Source organism: Maniola hyperantus, chromosome 11 (genome assembly GCF_902806685.2).
Source record: "Maniola hyperantus chromosome 11, iAphHyp1.2, whole genome shotgun sequence".
Classification (NCBI taxonomy): Eukaryota; Metazoa; Arthropoda; class Insecta; order Lepidoptera; family Nymphalidae; genus Maniola; species Maniola hyperantus.
In genome coordinates this window covers 12,638,908-12,663,379 of record NC_048546.1, presented here as the reverse complement: position 1 = coordinate 12,663,379, position 24,472 = coordinate 12,638,908, and the positions used below count along the sequence as shown (strand labels likewise).

At 37.4% G+C, this 24,472-nt stretch overlaps 4 protein-coding genes and 1 pseudogene across 7 annotated transcripts in view; 4 read left to right on the top strand and 1 right to left on the bottom strand.

Annotated features, from left to right (window-relative positions):
* Positions 1–6,128, top strand: part of LOC117986487 (uncharacterized) — a 176,207-nt gene extending 170,079 nt beyond the window's left edge. For 2 of the 4 annotated variants that reach the window (XM_034973321.2, XM_069501709.1), the window contains 9 exons: positions 9–219; positions 770–979; positions 1,326–1,562; positions 1,677–1,862; positions 2,815–3,342; positions 4,418–4,609; positions 4,976–5,044; positions 5,219–5,297; positions 5,712–6,128. In XM_034973321.2, the coding sequence (XP_034829212.1) occupies positions 9–219; positions 770–979; positions 1,326–1,562; positions 1,677–1,862; positions 2,815–3,342; positions 4,418–4,609; positions 4,976–5,044; positions 5,219–5,275 (1,690 nt within the window). In that variant the 3' untranslated portion in view covers positions 5,276–5,297; positions 5,712–6,128. The remainder of the gene's footprint in view (positions 1–8; positions 220–769; positions 980–1,325; positions 1,563–1,676; positions 1,863–2,814; positions 3,343–4,417; positions 4,610–4,975; positions 5,045–5,218; positions 5,298–5,711) is intronic. The other 2 variants (XM_034973323.2, XM_069501708.1) reach the window with 2 other exon arrangements.
* A 2,014-nt stretch (positions 6,129–8,142) lies between these two features.
* On the top strand, positions 8,143–11,427 carry LOC138402963 (uncharacterized). Its single transcript, XM_069501682.1, has one exon. The coding sequence runs from the start codon at positions 8,372–8,374 to the stop codon at positions 10,916–10,918; it is 2,547 nt and encodes an 848-aa protein (XP_069357783.1). The 5' UTR covers positions 8,143–8,371; the 3' UTR covers positions 10,919–11,427.
* Positions 11,428–12,247: 820 nt separating this feature from the next.
* On the top strand, positions 12,248–15,350 carry LOC117986702 (uncharacterized). Its single transcript, XM_034973575.2, has 4 exons — positions 12,248–12,323; positions 13,444–13,566; positions 14,282–14,404; positions 15,075–15,350. Exons 2-4 carry the CDS (start codon positions 13,450–13,452, stop codon positions 15,294–15,296), a joined length of 462 nt encoding a protein of 153 aa, XP_034829466.2. The 5' UTR covers positions 12,248–12,323; positions 13,444–13,449; the 3' UTR covers positions 15,297–15,350.
* A 564-nt stretch (positions 15,351–15,914) lies between these two features.
* LOC117986274 (uncharacterized) lies at positions 15,915–18,555 on the top strand (annotated as a pseudogene).
* On the bottom strand, positions 18,555–23,821 carry LOC117986273 (probable methylthioribulose-1-phosphate dehydratase). Its single transcript, XM_034973106.2, has 6 exons — positions 23,624–23,821; positions 22,668–22,762; positions 21,971–22,084; positions 21,459–21,609; positions 20,762–20,964; positions 18,555–19,748 (listed from the first exon to the last, which is right to left on the bottom strand). The coding sequence occupies exons 1-6, from the start codon at positions 23,639–23,641 to the stop codon at positions 19,646–19,648; spliced, it is 684 nt and encodes a 227-aa protein (XP_034828997.1). The 5' UTR covers positions 23,642–23,821; the 3' UTR covers positions 18,555–19,645.
* Between the last annotated feature and the right edge of the window lie 651 nt (positions 23,822–24,472).

Sequence of the window (24,472 nt, the reverse complement as noted above, 5' to 3'; positions counted from 1 at the left end):
ATTTGCAGGTTAATAAAAGAAAAGAAAGAAATAGAACAACAAACGGAGAAGTTAAAGAAAACGTTAAATAAGAAAATTAAAAATTTAGAAGAAGAATTGGAAACTACAAGAAGACAAATAGCGGCTGCAGTCTGCGGGGCAGAATACAAGAAGGATAAATTAGAACAGAAGATCGTAAATTTAGAAGATGCGATCGAGAAGGAGAAAAAAGATGAAAAGGTAACGTAATTGCTTACGAATAGTATAATAAAACTGTTGACTAAAGATTTTTTATTCGCTGAATTTAGCGTTGCCGCGTCCGCGTCGCGCTAACTTTGGCACACTACGTTACTTTTTACTCAAATTGTTAGTCGGTCACGATAGTCAGTCAGTCGATATAGAAGTTAACCTTTTCCATTATTCATATAATGGTAGGAGTTTTCTCGGGATTAAAATGCGGTGGGTTCCCAGATCCTTACGCATACGAGTCGACTGAAAGAACGAGATTTCGACACTTATGCTTAACTTTATATGTGATAATGACTTAACGTGCTCTCTGAGGCACGAGGGAACGCAAGAAGGCCAAATTCGGACACCCAAAGACGGTCAACCATCCAGTTACAGACCGGGATCAACGTTTACCAGCGTGATAGTTTGATATGCGCTATCACAAGTTTAGTCACAAGTCCTTCACTTATCTATCTTCACTCCTAAATCCCAATAAATAAACACTTCAACCATTCTTATGACGTCACAGATTTTTAATAAGAACTGAAATCTCTTTACACAGATCCCATCAGATCCGCTTACGGCCAGCAAAATCCAAGCGCTCCTGCACAGCGAACAGGAACTCAAGAACAGAATAGCGGAGTTGGAGAGAAGAGAGACCGCGTATTTGGAGATGCTGACTCAAGCTGATGATATGTGGGCGGAGATGGAAGGCGGGTACAAGAAGAAGATCGCAGAATCTGTGGCCACGGAGACGCAGTTGAAGGGCAAGGTAAGTTGGACAAGGGAAGGGCTTCCCATATTATAAATACGACGTGATTTTTTTTTCATCGATATAATTAAAGACGTGAAGAGTGCAAAGGCTACTTTCATCCCGGAAAATCAAAGGGTATTATTAAAAAAACAGCCATTTTCATATTATATTCCTAGGGTATCTGCATGCCCAGCCCGACCCGTCCAGTACTTTGAGCTGCGCGTTGATAGATCAGTCAATCAGCCAGTTCCTTTTATATTAATTATTATATAGAAAACAGCTATTTTCATATTGAGTGAAATTTTTGTTTAGAGATCCAAACAGAATTATCAGGCACTCAAGAGTAAAATTGTTTCTTTTTCAGGTGAAGAAGTTGGAAGCAGAAAGAGACCAATGGAAGAACTGCTTCGAACCTTTAAAGAAGAAGCTAAGAGAAGTTGAAGAATCAGAATCCGGAATGCGAATAGCTTTAGAGAAAGCGGAAAGAGATACAAAGGCGCTCAAGTCCCAGAACACTAATTTAGTTGCCATGTTCGGAAAGGCCGATGCTGATGCTAAAAAAGCTGAGACTACTGTCAAAGCGCTTGAAAATAAGTTCAAGGTAAAGTGTAATAGTTTATCCCGAATGTCAAAGAGTTCTCATGCGACTTTTGATTATGGTTCTCATAGTGAACGAAGTCGTGATAGCAAATGTTAATAATATTTCCATTCGCAGAGGGAAATCGACCAGCTGCGCAAAATGAACAAACAGTTGGACGAAGATCTGAAGAGCCATAGGGAGTTATCTAAAAAGACTGAAGTTAGCTTTATGGGTGACCTTGACTGCATACGCAAAGAACTCACGAGGGCATGCAAGAATAACCAAGAACTAGAGGTCACTAACAGCGAACTTAAAGAGGAGGTAAGTGACATAAATTTTAAGGTCACGTTACAGTCACCGTTAAACTTTGAGCATAATAAATAAAAGCAAAATGGGTTGCGGAAGTCAGGGCTGTGTGTGGACCAAAATGATGAAGCTATGAATACTGATTAGTACAACCCTTTTTGTTAGCGGTGGTTGTCGCACCAGTGTTGTTTAAGCTCCCTAATATTTTAATGTCACACCTGAGTGAAATTACGCTATATATTAATTTGTCCTTGGCATAATACAGAATAATGTGACGCATAACTTAAAGTACCTTGTTATATATTTTAGATTAACTTTTTTAATTATATAATTATGGGACAGAGTTGGCACTTACCTAATTTTTTACTTCGTAGGTACATTATCTGATCCAGTATGATATTTCTACGTGATATTGTATCAGTTAATTATTGGGATTGCGCTTAGTTTAATTTGAAATATCATAAAGTAGATATTTTGTAGTTTTTGTCCGGTAGTGCTTTTTTTGTGTAGAGTTAGTATTTGTAGTATTTTGAAAATTGTAATAGTGGTGATGGTATTATCAATTTTTATAACGCTTTAAAAACTATTGGTATAGAAGTTAAAATAACAAACAATTTACTTTTTACTAATTGAAATTACTTAACTGATAACTTCTACAATAAACAAAACAATTTAAAACATTTCTAACCGACTTTCTAAAAAGGAGAAGATTCTCAATTCAGCGCGATATTTTGGGATCAAAAATGATTTGCCGAAAGTATTTCAAAGAAGTCAAAATTTTATATCAATAGTTTTACATGCCGCTTTAGAATGACATTCGCATGACTGTCAAACTTTTTGAAAATATCTATTTCGCTCGCTCGGTTCACAAAGATAATAAAGTGCATGTTTTGGACACCTGTGAATTCTGTAAATATTGCATGGAAACAGAAAAGTGATTAAAGACTAAGAAGACTTGTATTCTCAGGTCGAATCTCTGGAAAAGCAGCTAGCGTTGACGCAAAAGGCTTTAAACCAATGTAAAAGGAAATGTGACGATAAGCTAAAAACTATGAGCCATGAATTATCAATCAAAACAGAGGAGTTAGAGGAATTGAGAAGTGAAACGATGAGGCAGTCCTTTCACGCATCGCGGATGGATTTAAAACCCGACAGAACGGAATACGTCGACGAAGGATACTCAATTTACACTGCCGTACCAAAGAAAGCAGATTACGGGAGAATGCACCATAGCATGAGCTATATAACGTCGGAATCGCGTTGTTCGTGTCCGTCGATGAGGAGCCAACTAGTCAGCCAACTGATCGAGGATCTGTTCGACCGAATCCACAACACAGTAGACGAAGATTTGACAAGACTGTGCAAGGAAATCGCACTTGTTAATGGCAAAGTTACAACTGAAGCGAAAGCGAAAATCACAAATTACCTCTTAATGGCTATATCTAAGGAGCTCATTAGATCTATAGGGGATGCTGATGCAAAGACTGATAGTGAGGTGAGTAAGATTTTATATGTTACGATAAATAATAATTAAAAGATTGTCACTAACGTTGTTAATGCGTTAGATTGTGTGTCTAATATTCATAAAACTAATGATAATTTTAATTTTGGTTATGGAAGACTCACAATCAATTTTATATTCTAGCAAAAGCTACTTCAATGCCCATAACAGCAATAGCGATTTGATTGTCACAACTTTGAAGCTAAGCGAGCGTCTGATCCTTGATAACGATAAATATTAGCAAAATATATCCCTTTCTTAAATAAAGGCTCAATCTAAGATTCTTTGGCAATTTGTAGATTGGACCCAGAACAAAGTCTTGGTCCCTCTGACTCCACTTCGAGCAGGTAAAACTGAATAAAGGAACGAGGAATAGCCTATCTAAAAAAACTTGGCTATGCCCCATCTATTATCGGTTCTCCGAAACTATTTTTGGCCACAGCAAAATGACAAAGCCGTTTGGAAACTGCAGAATTCTAAGACTATCAGAGACTGACTGACTGATCTATCAACGCACAGCTCAAACTACTGGACTTATAGGTCTGAAATTTGGCATGCGGACCGCTATGCAAAAATCCGCTAAGAAAGTATTTCTGAAAATTCAACCCCTAAAGAGGGTAAAATAGGATTTGAAATTTGTGTAGCCCACGCGGACGAATTCGCGGGAATATGCTAATTATAAAATAAGAGACCGTTAGGTCTAGAAACTTCATATTTTGCAAATAGGTTTTCTCTCCAACATAGAAAGAAATTTTGAAAAATTGCAATGGGAGCTGCAACTAAAGTCTAAACGTATGAAAGTCGCGGAGAAGCTATACCTACTTTACTTTTCCTTAGTTTGCTCAAAAGGTAAACAAGTAGTTTTACGCTGAAATGCGTAAGACGCGCTATATGCGGTCCATATATGGTCTGGTTACAGTGAAATCATGATATGAGTGAAAAACCTAACTCCATAAGAGTAAAGCTTATTGCTTACGCGTTTCTCCGAGAGGGTTTCTGCGATTTGTTTATCTTTTAAACAAATTAAGGAAAAACAGACTATAGTAGTAATTACCTGTGAATACTGCAGGAATGGCAGCGCGCGGTGTCCTCGATGACCTTTGCTCCAGCGTACGCATGCGCGGAGTCTGTGGCGTTGTCAGGGAACGCGGGGGTGGTGCGCGGCGCGGCGCGTCTCGCCAGCGTGAGCTGCGCGTGCGCCGCCGCGCGCCTGTGCGCCGCCTCGCCTGAATTAGCTGATACTGTCAAGATCTGCCAGGAAGTAAGTTTTCTTGACGACGTTTTTTGACAAACTCCCTGGCGCAGTCGAATACAGAAAGTTATATGTATTCCTGACTATATTTAGGTTAAAAAGTACAGTTCACGGCAGGGACAAGGTCTCTCTTCGCTGTCGTTACACTCATGACGCTCTTAACGCTGGTTGTGGTCATCACTGCAGTACTGTGGCACGGTTAACTATACGTCTCCATTCCTTCTGATGGCTGCCTTCCTTGTGCACTCTGTCTTTGGTCTAAATTGTCCCTAGAATACCTACTCAATCCTGTTTTAATTAATTTCAAGGATCATTAAAGTGTTTCAGATAGGATCTTTGTTAATTGTACTGACTAATCATTTCGTTGTTTTTCAGGAAGTGTTGGAACATGGGGATGTGAAAATCATGGAAGAGCAGTTGGCGAATGCGATCGAAAGTATTGTTGTGAGTATCATAATGTAATTGTACCTACCTATAGTATTTTTATTGATGTGATTTTACTTCTTTATTAATCCGCAGAACCGAAAAATTTACGCGCTCCTGGAAGACAATTTAGTTTGCGATATTCCTCTAGCATGTTAACTTTTGACATAATTAAACGTATTTTTATTTTTCCAGAATTGTCCATCTTGTGCGTTGGGTACAAATGCGATAGTTTGGAGCACGGACGTCTAGTGCCGTCTAAGGTGCAGATTATGTAAGTATACAAAAAGGCTTTTCTCAATCAATAAAATAGCCCTAAGTTGGCAAGTTGGCGGTGTGATACCCCTGAACTTCTCTATGTACAGTTCTTGCAATTCACGAAGGCGACTGAACTTTGCTTGTGGTTACGTTGTGTATTGCGTAAGCGTGCGTGCATGTCGGACCAATCAGTCCCAACTCCCACATGAAGTGCAAGAACTATACTCTAGTAGTTCTAGTACGTAACGCCGTTGGTACTGCGCCTGATCTCTCCCCGGGCGTGTCAGATTGCCAACCCGACAGCGATTCTGTTGCAAATTTCAGCTGGTGTAGAAACCATGCTGTGTGGTTCCTTTATATTTAGCAAAGTAACTCTTTGGTGCTTGCAATAAACTTCTAATTATTTAAGTATGTATTTCATTGGTTTCAGTTTACCTCCACCGACCTCAATGGTGCCTTCATTAGCATAGCGAGTTTAAGCGACCTGTATATGTATATACATTGTATTATACTAAGAATAGGTATCATAATAAAAACAATACCTAATAAGATAAACGTAAGCGAACCCCACATATCGAACAAAATAGTACCTTCATTTCGACTAAGAAACGACTAAACATTTTATTTTTTTAATTTATGATTTCCGTGCCAATTGTGTTTTGTCTGTGTAAATAACTTTTAGTCGCGACGAAGAATTAAGTACTTTTTTTATTCTAATACTAAAATTTGACTTGCAATCATAGTTTTGTATTGAACATGTATTGTACCTATTGATTGAAGAAAAATAATGTTATTAATTTTAAAAATATTAATTTCATCGGTTGAATTAAATGAATATTTAATTTTATCATCGTGTTTTATTTATGACAATGTACCATTGAAATATAGGTATACCGAACATCTAGAGCCCAAGAAGTATATTGGGGAAGAAAAATAAGAACTAATTAATACAGATTAAAGGCTTTTATTTATATAACTACGAAAAAATGCAACTTGGAACTTGGAAGATGCTTGGAAAAAGAAAAATCGTAAATTTTATAAAGTATACCACGGTGGTTCCGTCATCAATGAAGAATACCTATAACCTTAAATAAATAATAAATAAATAAAACGCACCGCAACTCGACGCACCCTGGTGCACGAAGAGCTATGCGGCGAGTTGCGGTGCGTTTTAAAATCCGTAAATTTGAATTTAAATCTATCAAAATCTGGTGCGGAATTAATTCCACAGTGCGCGCGCTTTTATGTAGTTCTATAGTTCACAGATGTTGTGGAAAAAAAACTATAAAAAAACGTACAGAAATTTATCGTGGTGTGCGCCAGCTCTAACCTATTTAAATAATAGGCACCGTCCAAGTAGGCACAGCATGGACGCATAACTGATAACAGCAGATTTTTTTTAGAAAACTTTGGATTTCTATGAAGTTTTACTATGGTTGATTAAAAATAAAGATGTCATAATATTTCCAGAGTATTTATGCATATTTCCGACTGCCAAAACATGCCAGAAGAAGAATTTGATAATGACAATGACTTTGATATAAAATTCAAAAAATCAAAAAATATACATAAATTATTCAATAAGCCACAAAATTAAAACAACAAAACAAACCAAATAATATGTAAAGTAATTATTATAATATCATGTACGCCTTCTTACTAAGTTTTATAATTTACTCGTAGGTTGATATTAGATAGATCATAGAATTCACAAGAAGTAAATAGCATTAGAAAGTAGTGCTTATTTTGACATGTAAACTTAGAAAGTAACTTTGGTGCTCGTATGATCCGCAGTCACCGTACCAACGAAAATAAAATAAAGATAAGATAAAGTTAAAATGTATACTCAATTGTTAAAAACACGAGAAAATATCAAGGCAATCGATACAAATGGTAAGATAAAGTATATTTAATATGAAGCATAAAATTCTATTGAGAATTTTTTCAGGTGTGTAAAATCTGCGAGTTGTAGCAAGAAACAACCAACAGCGCAGGAAACAACCAACATCAGACTATGAAAAAAAAAGAATGACGCCACAAAAGTTAGACGTTCATGAGGAAATATCAAAGATTCAAACATCTCAAACTCCAATGTACGATACAAAAAGGGAACTGATTTATAGAGCCGCATCTTCATGTTCATGTCCTCAGTGCAATTCAATTGATTGCTTCAAAATAAGATATGCAAAAGACAATGTATTATGTACGTGCCCAGATTGTAAAAATATGCTTTCTCGTAAAAATGATACAAGCAAGAAGTCTGATGACGGAAGCTATGGTGAGGTAGATAGAAAAGTTCAGGAAGATGAGCAGCAACATTCACTCAATACTAAAACTAAAAGTGATTTAGCAAGTAAAAAATCGGATGAAGTATGTGATTATAAAGTAGCCAAAAAACTTGAAAAAGAAGACGGGCAAAGAGATCCGATAAATACTGATACCAAATGTGATTTGCCAAATAAGAAATCAGATGACAAAATACATTTCGAGTTAATTAGAAAAGTTAATAAAGAAGATGAGCGAAAAGATATGCTACATGCTAACACCAAATATCATTTTGTAAATAAAAAATCTAAAGGTGAAAGTTGTCATGATAAAATTAAAAAAGTTAAGGAAGACACGCAGAACGATTCAGTAAGCACTTACATTAAATGTGACCATTTAAATAAAAAAAATGATACCAAAACATGTTGTGAGATAACTAAAAATAGTGACAAGAGTTACCATGTAAAAGATAAACAAAATGAAAGTGATTTTACATGTAAAAAGTTAGATAGTAAAAGTTATTGTGAAATATCAAAAAGAGATGATAAGACATGTGAGCGAAAAGATACAGCAAACACTTGCACTACAAGTAAATTGTCACTTAAAACATCTGATGATATTAATTATTGTGTGAAAACCCAAAAAAATATTGAAGAATATGAGCAAAAAGATACTCTGAACAAACACATTAAAACCGAAAAATCTGAAGTTAATCTATGCAAACATACCGAGTTTAGTTATAAAAATGTGACATTTACTAAAGACGATATAGAAAAAAGGGAAAGGTCATTCGAAGAAACATATACTCAAAATTACAGTGTGGCTATGACTCACACTCGAAAAGAAGAGAATACGGAATCCGATGACCCTACTACTGCATTGAGTGCCCAAATAATGGATTTGCCATATGAAGCCTACAAAGATTCCTTGTCATCGCACAAGCCTATCAATTCCGTAAATACAAATAAAATTACGAAACCAGATATTCTAGCGAAATTGAAGGAAATATATAAAGCTTGTAGTTGCAAAATTTGCGAATGTATACCTGGTTACTCTGCTACATACGACGTATCCAAAGTAAATACTTGTGGTTGTGAAGATACTGAACACAAACATATACACAATACTGAGCATGGTAGTCAAAATTCTCAGCATGATTGTATACAATTACCTCATTTAGGATGCGCTTGTTATCGTTGTGATAGAAAAGATTGTCGAGGCGTGTGTAAAAACAAAATGGAAACGGCAACCTGTGACTGTGAACCTTGCCAATGCGTAGAATGCACCACCTTAAATTCTCATGTACCACGTCCAGTAATAGTCGCCCCTATGCAAGGGAATTTTCAGCAAAGCCTGTGCCAATGCGAACCATGTGAATGCATACACTGCACACATAATTATGGCACTATGGCTTCAAATTTAATGCGGCAGACATCAACCGATATGGCATCACATAGAAATTGTAATTGTGACACGTGTGCAAATAATTCCTGTCAATCAGATGGCAACTGTAGATGTGATACACAAAACAGAATTGTGAGAAAACCAATTGATAGAAGTATGCGTGGTTACGACCTTCATCCAACATCACTAAAAGAGAATAGTTTTAGTCGAAAGCGCTCTGTCAAAATTAAAAATTGTGACACAATCGCTATGTATGCATTTTTAAATAATAGTTATTCGAACACCGGTTTTAATAAGTCTAGAGATAACTGTCACTGCATGGACTGTGAGTGCATCATTTGTAAAGATAATGAAAAATATGAAAGCATAGTTAAAAGTTCATACGAAGGCATTCCACTTGCCTTTTTTAATTTACCTGCTAAATCATTTACTACATGTAAATGTCAGTCTTGTGAATGTCAGTTATGTTGTAAAGATGTGGAAGCCGAAAGTGATAAGAAGCTAGCTACCAGAGCTGCAAATAATTGCGGGTGTGACATCTGCGAATGTTTATCTTGTAAATGGCTGCCATATTGTTCTCAAAATAAAGAAATTAATGATAATAGTAAAACTAGTTTTAAAAATAAACTAGTTGACAATCCAGCTGAAACTTTAACAGATTTTGGTGACAACATTTCTACAGATTATTTTTATCCATTAAAAAAGGGAAAGCTATTAACACCATCCATGTTTGAAGCCAAGATACTTTCCAACAGACAATTTCGATCGCAGTCAAGTTTACCTAATGTGAAGAAGCTTTTAACGAGTAAGTCAATTTTGAAAGTCAACAGCATAAAATCGAATAAAAATCTGGCATGTCCGCCTAATATCAAAATCTGTAATTTTAAATCAGTTAACAATAACTTTGAAATTGTTTGCAAGCAACCAAGCAATAAAAAATTGCTATCAGCATATGTGGATATATCTAACAATGATATCATGCCAACACATTGTGATAATACCATTGAACATAATACAGTGCGCTGCAATACGAATGCGAAAAAATATGTCAACAATATTGAGGCATCATCAAGCTTCATATTTCCAAAAAAATCTTCAGCCATCTGTGTAGTCAATACTATTAATGATATGAATAATTATAATCAAAGAAACATGAAAGTAATTAATAATGAAGTTAAGTTGTTGAACAGCATTCTTTCAACATCAAAAGGCAAAAGAAATAGCGACGTGGATATTTTTTGCAGTAGAATTTTAAGTTTCGAGAAATCTATATTGCAAATACAGGAAGATATATCGCAAAGTCGAAAAGCACTAGCTGAAATTTGCTCAAAAAATGGAATGTCACATGATAATTTCAGTGAAGATCATGCAGCAACAAACTTTTACGATATAATTACTGGCAAATCACTTTTAAGTATACATGAAACTAACTTGATTGATCCACCTCAGTATAACGAAAACTATTCAGAAAACTACAAGACCGGAGAAATTGTCAACAATACAAAAACTTTACTTGATAGTATAAATAATAATTTTAATTTAAAATATGATCAAAACGATAACTTTAGTAAAGGTGATAACAAATTGTATACTAAAGTTATAAAAGAGTCTCAAGTTAATGTAAGCAAATTACGTAGGAATGTTGTAAGATCAAGAGTCAAGAAACTATCTAGAAATTCAGAAAATAAAATTATTGATTTTATAAATGACCATGTAAAAGAAATTTATAGGCACCATGGTAAAAATATTTTGAACCGTAAATATAGTACTAAGTCTGCAGGTACGTCTCATGACAATTTTTTGGTGGCAGAGAAACAGAAGTTAAAATTCAAAGAGAAAAACGAATATTCGCAAACGGTTTGTACAGAGGCATTACTATTTTTGTTATTTTATAGCAAATACATCTCTAGTTTCATCAATAGTAAATGTAGATTGATGAAGAGATTTCAGTTTAAAACATATTTTTAGGACCTTTTTTTTCATAATTCATAATTCATAATTTTTTATTGCAAAAAATACACGTGTAGTGGTGTTACAATATTTTTTTGGAAACAGTGTATTACCAAGTATGGCGTGCAATGTTATTAAGTAGGTACAATAAATGTCAATAATATATACCTAATTTAAATAAGTCATGAATAATTAGTATTTTAAAGGAGAATATTGAGTACGAAACAAAATAAAATATTGCGATTACAAAATGTCAATCATTAAAATTAATAAAATATTGTGTAAACAGACATCAAAAGTGGAAAAAAGTATGTCAACATGCTATCATTAAAATTATTATTAGTTATAGTACTTAGATTAGTAATTGTTAACAACAAACACTTTATCCGCCAAATAATCATTCTTTGAAATTTAAGAAGTCATTAACCGAGTAAAAACAATGAAATAATAACCACTCGTGTAGCTTCCGTTTAAATTTAGGAAGTGTCATTTCTTTCATGGCCGTTGGTAGATTATTGAATATTTGAATCGCCATACAAAATGCATTTTAACTAAGGGCCTCCTCTGAGGCTCGGACCACGGCTTAGGATGATGTTGGGATGGGTGGAGTTGTTGGACTACTGATGGTTAGTCCGCACTAAACATGGGGGGGGGGGGGGGGGGGGGGCAGACCGTGCCTGTCGTAGGAGTGATATAGTCCTTGGAGCCTGGAGAGTGTAGAGATAATAAGCGTAATAGAGTGCCCTCCGGCATGGTGGATTGACGATATAAATAGGGTGGTGGGAAGCGGCTGGATGAGGAAGGCGTGGTGGAGGCGAAGACCCATGTTCAACAGTGGACGTCCGAAGCTCCGCAATGATTGATTGATTAAACATTCATTCAGTAAAGCTTCTTACGATGATAATGTTTCAAATAAATATTTGGTAATTTTATTCGCATCCGGGAAATTGATATTTTCTAGAAAAAAGGGTAACGTATTTCTTTTTAAAAGAACATTAGCCTAGTTCATTGTGCTGACTAATATTCCCCTTTCCCCTAGCGTAAAGCTTGTGTTAGGAGTAGATACGACGATAGTGCAACGGGTGGGGTTTGAACCGGCGACCTTTCGGATTTCCGCTCCTGTAACCGTTGAGCTATCGAGGCTCTCGCAATTTGCAAGATAGGTAGGTATAGTACGCGACAGGTTAAAATGGCAATCGGGGAGGGAACACCCGCACAGCCCCCGCGTTAACCCCATGTCCCGATTGCCATCTCGACCTGTCCCGGATTATACACGCGCCGTCCATTAAATTTAATGTCGTTACAGAGTAAATTGGATTTAGAATTGAAACATAATAATAATATATGCGAGGCTTCCTCACAGACACATAAACACACGTTGTTGGTGGATAAAGAAACAAATTACGATATTGGACAGCCAGTGGTAAGGCCATACATAATCATCATCATCATGATCAACCCATCGCCGGCTCACTACAGAGCACGGTAGGTCTCCTCTCAGAGTGAGAAGGGTTTTGGCCATAGTCTACCACGCTGGCCAAGTGCGGATTGGCAGACTTCACACACCTTTGAGATCATTATGGAGAACTCTCAGGTATGCAGGATTCCTCACGATGTTTTCCTTCACCGTTAAAGCAAGTGATATTTTAATTACTTAAAAACGCACATAACTCTGAAAGTTAGAGGTGCGTGCCCGTGATCGAACCCCCGACCTCCGATTGCAAGGCGGACGTCCTAACCACTAGGCTACCACAGCTTAAGGCCATACTTAAAAATATCAATTAGGTACTAGCTAATGCCCGCGACTTCATCCACGTGGAATTAGGTTTTTAAAAATACTTCTCCATACTACATAAATAGAAATCTTCGATTTTCCGGGATAAAATACTTTTTATCCCGGAAAATCGAAGATTTCCCACGGGATTTGTCACTCTGTCTCTCACTCTTTGTGCCTATGTCACTCTCCAGGTCTTTATCTATAGCCATGCAAAAAATCACGTCAATCCGTTGCATCGTTGCGACGTGATTGAAGGACAAACCAACAAACCAACAAACAAACTTACTTTTGCATTTATAACTAATGTTCAAGTCAAGTTACCTGATATACTTACCTACTAACTTATAAAATTATTTAGCTATTGCTCTAGTAGCAGCCCCGTTAAATGGGGATCAAAATTGCCCTAGGGACGGACATATCCATCTCCAGGATGCAAACTATCTCTGTGCTAAATTGAATCAAAACTGGTTCAGCTGTTGCGTAGAGAAAAGGGGACAGACAGATACACTTTGGCGTTTATAATGTATAGTATTTATATTTATTATAACTAGCTTATGCCTGCGACTTCGTCCGCGTGGACTACACTAATTTAGAAGCTCTATTTTACCTCCTTAGGCTTTAGCAGTTGAATTTTCAAAAATCCTTTATTACAGAATTTCTATATCATAACAGCTACCTGCAGACAAAATTTCAGCTCGATCGGTCCAGCAGCTTTTCCTTTTAAATATATTTAGATATTAAAACATTATTCTATAACTTTTTGTAGGAGGAAATGAATATAGATATGACAAAGTTAGTAGATTTGCTGTTAGCACGCACTGTGTGCAAATCGGAGTTGACCAAACCGTTTAGCAGAATACCAGAAAAACCTGAAGTGTCTAAAATCAACGTAAGTTCAAAATCCTTTCGTAATCGCCTCATCCTATCGCCGGCCCACTGTTGAGTCTCCTCGCAGAGTGAGAAGGGAAACCATAGTCTATCACCAAACCCAAGTGCGGATTGGCAGACTTCGCACACTTTTGAGAACCGTATGAAGAACTCTCAGGCGTGCAGGTTCTTCACGACATTTTCCTTCACCATTAAAACAAGTGATATTATTTAATTGCTCAAAACGCACATAAATCCTAAAAGTTAGAGGTGCGTGCTTGGAATTGAACCCCGAACCGGACCTCTGCAGTTAAGGCCGAAGGCTCATACTTATGTACGAATTAAGGTATGTCATCAAATGGGATTGTAGCGAATCTTCAGTATTGAGTAGAAATGGTAGGTAGGTATAGTCCGCGACAGGTTGAGATGGCAAACGGTGTATGAGGCGGGGAGACGCCCCGTACGTCACCTGTGCTCGCCCGCACCGGGTTACAGCAGGGCCTGTGCAAGTTCCCTCCCCGATGGCCATCTCGACCTGTCGCGTACCTACTATAGGTATGCTAACAATTCTGTATTGCAAGCAAGTCACCTAACATCGAAGATAGATGAGATCGCTTGCCTATACTAAAATATTCTTCCACATACTTACTTACCGTAAAGAAAAACATATACGAGTCTCCGCTATCTCTCATTAATAATTTTCTCCTTCTTATAAACATGGCATAATTTTGATACAGTCAGTAAAGAGCGCCTCTGAAGGTTTAAAAGCCAGATTCTTGGGTTTGCGAAGAGTCTCAGATCACACCGTGCTGGTGAGGTGGAAGATGCCGCGACTAGTGGAAGACATTCAGGGATACGAGGTAAAGCATGATCTTCCAGACTGACTTTCAGTTGCGGCGGCCAATCTTTAGAGACAAGACTAGCCAGCAACGCAGAGATAAATATAAAGTATACCGCAAAAATGAGCGAAAACTCAAGTGCGTTCTCTATTACTTTAATCATCCGACACAACCGAGGAAAGATCAGACAGCTTTAGGTGTTCTCCGAGGAACGGAGCTATAGCCTATACTAGAATACCGCCAACTTCCCAACTTCGGGTCGCTGCCGACTTCTTTGGCATATTTACGTCCGTCATTCCTACGCAGAGCTTATAAAGAGCCAGCGCGTGCCAGACCTTCGTTATTTTATAAAAGCTGAAAGTTTATCTGCGTACTGCCCCCAACACTGGGAGGAACGTTTGTTTGGATCATGGTGGCTTTGGGCGGTAACAGCTAATAAGGGCGTAAAAAGTCTTAAAAAAATATTTTCTTTCAGAATAGTATTAGAAATCACGTCATATATTGCCAGACACTTAGTGTAGTGGCAACCCCCTAACAGACACCTTTAAAGCTTAGTGTGAGTTTAATTAAAAACTGCCATTTGCCCTTTCAAGTTAGCCCGCTATCATCTTAGCGTTCTCACTTACCATCAGATTAGCTCGAGGTGATGAGTCGAGGGTTAACTTGTATCTATTAAAAAAACTCCTTTCAGCTTCAAGTAGACGGTCGTCCAGTTCAGAAGATCCTCAGTCCCACGCGATGCATGGCGGTACTGACTTGTCTACCGCACTGCGAGAAGTTGATCCTCACCATCCGCACCCTGACCTCCTCCGCCCTACCATCCGACCACCACCCTGCCACTACCATCGTCTACTGGCCCAGGGAAAAGCGATCGCGGTATCATCGGCTGAACTTTGTTGACGAGTTACAATAATTTACATACATATCAAGAAGTTTCAAATGCTTTTAATCTGAAATTGTACTCTCCGATTCTCGAGGAACTAAACCAGATGTACCCAAAGAAATATAGTAATTAAAATACGCATTTCGTTCCTTCATTGTTTAATTTATTACCACCAACTTATCTGTGAAGTGGCGAAATGTGAATAATTTACGGCATTAAACTTAGAACGTCGTTTGAGCGCAGTAAAAAGCTTAGGGAACTTCTAACAACACGATGAGGCTTCGACGTCACTGGCAGCCGCACTGACGCAGGTAGCCCTAAAGTAGCCCTATTTTTCTTTGATTTTACTCACTATAGCCTAATATTTGAGATATCGTCGATTCAGGATCAAACCGAGAGTTCCCTCACTCTAGTTCACTCTGGCCAGGCAATCCGAGGTGCTGCTGGGCCACGCTGGGCTTACTTCTTGATTTACTATAATATGGGATTCAACCATAGAGTAATAAGATTCAACCATAGAGATAGTACTATCAGTCTTAAGGTGATTTTACCATAGAGATGGTTGGTAATTATTCATCCAAGGATTTTACGTTCTTCTGTGCACGGTGAATGACTTGATGACTGATGATAGCTTTGATAGGTACTTGATGCAAATCATTCAAATGTGTCAAAATGATAACAACTCAAGCGATTTTCGGGACAACATACCTATTATATTTTATTTACAAATTGAAATGATGTAAAACAAAAACATAAGTTATTATGATTTGTTAACTGCAAAATGAACCGTACCCAGCGCAATTATTATGCCCGTGTTAATAAAAAAGAGGAGGAACAATCCAAAATTAAGGGCCGAAATGATTTAATTATAGAAGAAGTATTGCCTCCAAGAAACAAGAGAAATCCTTTCAAAGATAAAACTGTTGCCGACAGGTCATGTTATATTAAACCGAATTTAAAAGACGCGGCACAATCTGTGGATAATCAAACTTTAGATATTCATGTAAGTACTTAGACCTAATGAAACACATTGGTCCTATGTAATATTAGGCGAAAGCAATACATATCTATAAACGAATGATACATTTTATTCTGTTTGCCAAGGACGCGCAAAAAAAAATTACGAGACATTTTTGCTTCATCTGGTGATAGATATTGTGTCTACAGATAAAATTAAGCACAAAATCGGTTTCAAATTAGAAAAGACGAAAATATAAATCGCTTTGTAGTACGTGACCATGGAAATAAAATGAATTTATTCATTTCATATGGGACAGCATGTGCCACTTATAAGTCAAGACTCAACCAAAGTGCAATTTCAACTACGTGGTTGTGGATTCCCAGCTAGGGTGATTTGTGGATTTATTAATTTTCTCAGGTCTAGTCTGGTAGGAGACGTCAACCACGGTTACTTACGACCCTATTTTTTCAGTTTAAGGATCTAATCAAACAGCAGTATAATTTCGATCCTCACCTCTTCGATCTGAAAGAACTGCAAAAGGCTTTATGTAGTTCACAGAGTACGAACGCGAAGCCACTTTCTCAGTCTTGTGAGGAAACGGTTGATAATTCTCAATGGCAAAATGTGGATAATACTGCTCATCTCGAACAGCTATTGGGAGAAAATAAAGGTAATTCAAAAATAGCTTCTCAACGTCTTTGTGGATTTGATCTTGCTTACCTGCGTCTCTACGAAAAGTCGTACGAAAGGACAAAGGTCCTTGATTCGATCCAAGGTTTTTCAACTAAGCGTCTTGTCCTTATCTGTTAAGCTGGAAATCCATTTTTCTTTACAAGATAGGTTTGCGCTTGACGACGATCACGTTAAAGCAGGCGGGTCACCTGATGTTAAGTGCTAACCGCCGCCCATGAACATTTGCAGCACCAGAGGAACTGCCGATCCGTTGCCGGCCTTTCAGGAGTTTGATTTCAAAAATTTCAAACTTATGATATGAAATGAAATTTCATACTTACTGTTCTGGACAGCTGTAATATTGTCCGGGAACTTTAATAAAATGTGCACATTTCATATCATTTTTTAGAAAAAACGTTTCATGACAATAATATGTAGATTGCACGTCAAATATAATAATATTATAAGGATAGGTATACGTCAATGCTCACAGTTTGTTTAAAATCTTATAAATTGAGATGCGTTTTAATCAAACAGATAATATATTTGTTACAGCAGATGTGCCCATCCCCAAAACCATAGACAGCAAAAACATCTACATATCCGAAGTGCCTCACATAAAGGTGATCGCTGAGAAATTTTCCAAATTTTCCAAAAATAACGTCGAGCTTAGAAAATTGGAGGAGAAAATTGTCTGTATAGAGTACGACATTTTTGAAAGTATTCTGCTGAAGGACGAACTAGGATTTGCTAAGCCAGTTCAGAAGATGCGAGCTTACTTTTCAGTGAAACCAACGAATTGTACAGATGGAGGTAAAATAGTCTGCATTCTATTGTAAAATTGAATGTTATCTGTAAACTTATAACGCAAAAACATCGACACTGATTGAGACGAAACTTATGCAAGTTATAGTCAAACTAGCCCCCGGCTTCACAGGGATCTCTATTTTTTTGAAAACGAAAATTTAGACCATGTTTTTATGCTAAATAGTTTTTGATTTATCGTACAAAATGTCAAAAAAATACGACTGTAGTACGGAACCCTCAGTGCGCGGGTCTGACTCGCACTTGGCCGATTTTTATTTATTGATAGGCTTGCGCTTGAGGTCTAGGTTGGAGAGAGCTATACGCTAGAACGCGAAGAAAGTAATATCCTTAACCATTTTCAGAGAAAACTGTTACTGTTTTGCCGTCAGATATAAAACACAAGTTTAATATAACTGATGACGATTTAGAGAAATTAAATGAAAAAGAAATCGAAATACTCGACGAGAAAATAGCAGAAAACAAATCTTATTTAGACGACTTGAAGAGAGTTTTGAAAAAAAAGCAAGCGCTAAGAAAAACAAAAGATTTTTAGACTTGAAATCTTTGTATGCGATGGCGAAAAGAGAGACCCCCTGTTTGGACGAAGATTTCTCTAATACAAATCTTCTATCAAAAGCAGAGTTGGAAGAAATAAAAGAGTTGATAACCAATAAGTGTGGCACAAGTATACATGGGATTAATAGGCATACAATAAAATGTAATAAAGATTTGGAGCCAAAAGATGAAACTGCATGCATGAATGTTATTTCGAAAAGTATTTTCAATGAACTCATACGCAATGACGCGGACGCTTGTATTTAAAAAGTTTTATTTGAATAAAAATCAAGTTTAACTATGATTGTTTTTTATTTAAACGTTTTCAAAAAATACAACTTTGTATTAAAAATATATTTAACACTTTACCTTATTCGAGCATAAAGCCCTTGTCACGCTCAACGCGTTACGACATCGCGACTCTTCGATAGAGCTGCGACATATCGTCTAGCTAGAGGGCTCATCCCGTTTATTCACCCAAAGGGTGCCTATCCACTAAAGCGGAGCGGAGATGTGTATAGTTGACCAATCAGAGTTTTGTCAGAAGACAGAATAAAATTATTACATTATTTACCGACAATCTGCTCTGCTCAATACATCTCCGCTCCGCTCCGCTTCAGTGGACAGGCACCCTAAAACAGGCACCCTAGGGCTCTAAGGTGTATACTCGGTAAAGCGTTTCCATCTTTATTACTACTTTTTTGGTGAATAAACGGAATAACCCGCTGCGCTGGGAGATGTGCGATGTACGACCAAAATTAACAAACAATCTATCTGTAATATCGATAAGTTACTTAGCAATATTGTTGTTTGTCAAGATCCTACAATTATTGACAAAATAACAAAGTTGACACTATACTTATTGACAGAATACAGATACCTAGATTAGTTATTATTATTCATTTCAGCCGATTATGAACACCGTACTTTGGGAGCGTAACGGCAGCGGTGCAGTTCTGCAGTGTGAACGCCTTTATAGTTCCTAGTGTTAAAACTTCTAGGAGCCACTTTGGATCTCTGACGTCACGTCATGTGTGACAAGGACTTACCCCTATCACAGATAACCGATATACGGCAAGTCGATCCGGAAAAGAGGCGAAAGAAGAACATAGAGTTCTCACTTCTCACGGTAGAAAGTGGGAGTTAGTAAAACTTACTTGATCTGATTTTTGACGAAGAGAAACATAGTATAAACGAGAAACATAATGTAGTCGACAGTGAGCATTCACGTGAAAAAAAGCACTGCCTCTCGAATAAAAATCAATAGTAGATAAAAATCGGCCGTCTGTGTTATATAAAAATAATATGAAAATATGAAAATTCTATTTTTACGCGACTAGAAAGGTAATATTTTTATGGCAACTTTTCTGGTTGTATTTTTGGCCTAGTTTTTTCCGTTCTGCGTAGTTTCGGGGTTGAAAGCGGGGTCGAGTCCCAATTTCTTCATTTCTACCGCCATTTCGAACAGGTAGTCGTAGCATTCCGTCCTATAAATTAGAGAGGCACTCTTCAGAGCTAATGGCACTGATTCTGAGCACAACCTAATTTTAGAGTATTCGCATGCTCTTCTTACTAATATAATATGAAAAGGACAGACACAGTTTGACAGTTCTAAATTTAATTTTTAGATGTTAAAACCCGTGATTTTAGCGCGCACCCGCGAACCTACTGTTTAAAATTGTATTGTGCACTAAAATTCAGAGTCTTTAAATGTGAAAGTCATGTTACGTTCCTTTTTTAGCATTGTTAAAAAGAAAAGGATGCAGATACTCTAAATTTAGTTTAGAGAACGACAAAGGAATCGGTGCCAATGGCTGCAGACAAAGTCAGGATGTGTTTTTCTGATTACTAGCAACAAAAATTCCCTTCAAGAAGCAATTTCAGCAACATGCTTCCTAGAGATTTCTTTATCTCTATCTAGGTGGTCCCCAAAGTCCTCATCATCATCATTATCATCATCGACCGATAGACGTCCACTGCTGGACATAGGTCTCTTGTAGGGATTTCCACACACCACGGTCTTGCGCCGCCTGAATTCAGCGGCCCCCTGCGACTCGTCTTATGTCGTCCGTCCACCTAGTGGGGGGTTTTCCAACACTGCGTCTTCAAATCAGAAATGAGGAGATCCGTAGGAGAACGAGAGTAACCGACAGCTCAACGGGTTGCGAAGCTGAAGTGGCAATGGGCAGGGCACATAGTTCGTACAACCGATAGACGTTGGGGTCCCAAGGTGCTGGAATGGCGACCTTGCACCGGAAGACGCAGTGTTGGAAGACCCCCACTAGGTGGACGGACAACATCAGACGAGTCGCAGGGAGCCGCTGGATTCAGGCAGCGCAAGACCGTGGCGTATGGAAGTCCCTACAAGAGATCTATATCCAGCAGTGGACATCTGTTGATGATGAGGATGATGATGTTGATAGATCAGTCAGCCAGTCAGTCAGTCACCGGAAGACGCAGTGTTGGAAAGTCCTTAGACATCTACAATTTTTTTACTCACATAGTTTTCGTCTGTTGCCAACTATCTCCCCAAACATATACACCATGTCTTCTAACCAGCACTGCGCTGGTTCCCGGGTATGCTTGTAAGGCCTCAGCTAGACTGCCCGCGAGGTCCTTTTCAAAGGGTGTGTTCTCTATTATAGGAACTATTAGTTTCTCATCGTATCTGAGGTAGCGGCCGAGCGAGGCGTCTTTGATACCCTGGAAAGTTTAAACAATAAGTGAGGAGTCGGTGAACAAAATGGTGTTGAATGAAATAAAATGAAATGAAACTTCACAGGAGTAAAAATATGGGTACCTCGAATTATAATATGGGTACCTTCAAGTCAAGAATGAATAGGCATCTTCTAGGCAAGCGCGCTCCATCTTAGGCTGCATCATCAAGATAATGATGTAGCATTGATCATATAGATATAGGTATTATTTTTCATCTTTAGTGGTGGTAGTATTCAGCGCCATCTATGAAAATTTTCTCGAACGTTGCCTGGAAACCTCCTCATTGAGCTCGTGTATTTTTTTTAACTACCTTAATCATCTCTGACTAATCTATAGTACGCGACAGGTCATGGAAATCGGGGTATGAGGCGGGGAGACCCGCACACCCGCACAGCCCCCGCGCTATCCCGCATCGGGTTACTGTGTGGGTGTGCGGGGCATCCCCACACAGGTTGCCATCTCAACCGTACTATAATTACCTTGATCATTTCCTGATGGGTGATAACAAACTCCTTATCATAGAGCAAAGTGCACCTCACTGCATGTGGAGAGTGTGTGTGTATGACTGCACCTGCATTTCTTTCCCTGTATGCTAGCATGAATAAAGGTGTGCACTGACTTTTCTTTAACCTGAAAATTTATACAAAAGTTCTATATTTCAATTGCTTCATATTTTTTTAAAATTTAATACTTCATTAGCCGATGCCCGCGACTTCGTACGTGTGGATTTAAGTTTTAAGAATCCAGTGGGAACTGTTTGATTTTCCGGGATAAAAAGTAGCCTATGCCACTCTCCAGGTCTTTATCTATACCTAAGCAAAAAATCATGTCTGACCGTTGCACCGTTGCGACGTGATTGAAGGACAAACCAACAAACTGACAAACCAATAAACAAACACACTTTCACATATTTTAAAATAAGGGTCCAATCCACAGCAAAATATTGAAATAAATATAAAATAAGTAAGTATATTAAATAACGATTAAGTACTTCTTTTCTGGCGGTGGCAGTTCCAAATCCTCATCATTTATATTCTGTACAAACAAATCATCTGGTTTCATTCTTTCTTTTTGTACCCCAGAAGGTGCAATGTAGATTTTGTTGCTGAAAAAAGAAGATTCTCTAAGTAAATTCTAGCAGCCAATATACAACCAGATTTTTCAGCTACTTACAAAGGAAACATGCTGAACCCATAACCTAAATAAATGTAATTGAAACGCAGGTTTTGAACTAAATTAGGCTTTTATCTTAGTTTTACAATTAGCTTACTACACAAATTTCAAAACCCTATTTCACCCCCTTAGGGGTTGAATTTTCAAAAATTCTTTCTTAGCGGATGCCTACGTCATAATAGCTATCTGCATGCAAAATTAGAGCCTGATCCATCCAGTTTGCGCTGTGCGTTGATAGATCAGTCAGTCAGTCAGTCACCTTTGCCTGAATATATAAAATATTTAGAAGATAGGTGAGTAATTAGTTTTCACAAGAGAATGTTATTGTGATGAAGAAGAAGTAAAAAGGAATTGTAAACACTACAGGTTTATCCTTAGACATATTATATTTCTAGTTCCATGAGTGTCTATTAAGGAGTATATGAGTAAGTAGAGAAAGAGCGAAAGTATATGAATAAGTAAAGTAAGTGTGTATATTAAGTAATACTACTAATAGACATAACTTAGTAACTTACCCTTCCTTGATAGAAATTCCCCCTCCTGTTCCTGTGACCCACCCCAAGTGGTAAAACTGATTGCATAGCTCTGGTATTAGGTTTCTTGGATGCTCCTGAAACATTTTGAAAAAAAAATATTAGTTCAGTCATAGATTTATATCTATACTAGCTGATGCCCGCGACTTTGTCCGCGTGGAATTAGGTTTTTAAAAATCCCGTGTGAACTCTTTGATTTTCCGGGATAAAAAGTAGCCTATGTCACTCTCCAAGTCTTTATCTATACCCATGCAAAAAATCACGTCAATCCGTTGCACCGTTGCGACGTGATTGAAGGACAAACCAACAAACAAACACACTTTCGCATTTATAATAAGGGTACTGAATATAAAAATGAATCACTAAATGTGTTGCTGATTGCAAATCTCGAGAACAGCTGAACCGATTTCGCTAATTATTTTTTTATAATATTCCTTGAAGTACGAGGATGGTTCTTACAGAGAGAAAAATTTTAAAAATTTGAATCGACTGTTAGGCAGAATGAAGTTCTCCAGGGCAGCTAGTAGAGAGACAGAGAAAACGCTCTACAAGCCGAAATCTCATTATAAAGGTTGATGAACAATATTTCTTGCTGGCTACTATAATATTATGTAGGATTTCTGTATACCATAGACTTCCAATAACAAAATAATCTGATATAAGTTTGGCTTGCATCGTCACACGAATATTAATCAGACGTCATATTGTATGGTGGAAGTTCACAACGCTACGGTATAGAGGTCACCAAAATTCAAACAACTAGGTATAATAAAAATAGGATAGGTGCATAGCTACATTACATAGGTGCGCAAATTGTACATTGAATATTTCTACAAAGTGATAACCAGATTCTATGTTCTTTACCTTATCTAATATGAGCTGGTAAAATGAAATAAGTAAGTAATAAAATAATAACAAAAATTTAAAACATAACTTACCGGGCCGAAATCCGACATTTTCACTAGAAATCTTAGTATTAGAGTCTTAATAATTCTTTGGATAACACAATAGTTATGTTAACTGTTATCGCTAATACTACGATAACACTAAAATTAATAATAAATATTATACGGTAAAAATAAATAAATGGTAAACAAGAAACATTTTCTGACTTCGACGTTGCACAAAAGTCAAGTGGTGTTGTCAGTGAGGCCACTTGACATTGACATAACGTATGAAAAGATAGTATTATGTGGATGTTGGTATCATGTATGTGTCTATGGAAAGTTCGACTAGAACGAAACAGAGTCGAATTTTTATTTTATGACATTCACAAATTCCGCAGAAAGCGAAAATGTTATAATAGAAGCGAAAAATATTACAAGTACAATAAAGTAAAATACACCACCAACAAAATAAATAATTATATAAGTAGGTACATTCCTCGTTCTGCAATAATTTACTCTAGAGTCTAGACTCAAAGGATTAATAGTAGATTATTCAACAGGGGGTAGTGTAATGGTAACGTGGGAGTCTAGAGGAACTCCCGAGCGCAGCGAGGGTGTTGCATCTAGAATCCTGAGTGACGAAGACAGCTATAGATGTTGATGAACCAAAAGCTCCTTTCGAAACAGCTTCCTTCCTTTCCTTCCTTCTTTCCTTTTGAACTTAGCAACAGAATTTGCTTCGGTGCAGGCTTTGAAGTCTTCTTTTTTTTCTAAGTTTTATCATGGGTAGTCACTTTTCTTTCTAAGTTTTATCATGGGTAGGTCCGACTTTTTTAATAACTGGCCATTGCAGTTCTAATATCGTCTTCTTGATAAAAATCTAAATAACCGTCAATAGGT

Coding starts and splice junctions, on each gene's coding strand:
- LOC117986702 (XM_034973575.2), top strand. CDS start 13,450: ATGAATATAGATATGACAAAGTTAGTAGATTTGCTGTTAGCACGCACT. Junction 13,567..14,281: donor CTGAAGTGTCTAAAATCAAC/GTAAGTTCAAAA, acceptor ATTTTGATACAG/TCAGTAAAGAGCGCCTCTGA. Junction 14,405..15,074: donor AAGACATTCAGGGATACGAG/GTAAAGCATGAT, acceptor AACTCCTTTCAG/CTTCAAGTAGACGGTCGTCC.
- LOC138402963 (XM_069501682.1), top strand. CDS start 8,372: ATGACTCACACTCGAAAAGAAGAGAATACGGAATCCGATGACCCTACT.
- LOC117986273 (XM_034973106.2), bottom strand. Junction 22,085..22,667: donor GGAATTTCTATCAAGGAAGG/GTAAGTTACTAA, acceptor TTCTTTTTTCAG/CAACAAAATCTACATTGCAC. Junction 19,749..20,761: donor TGGCAACAGACGAAAACTAT/GTGAGTAAAAAA, acceptor TCTAATTTATAG/GACGGAATGCTACGACTACC.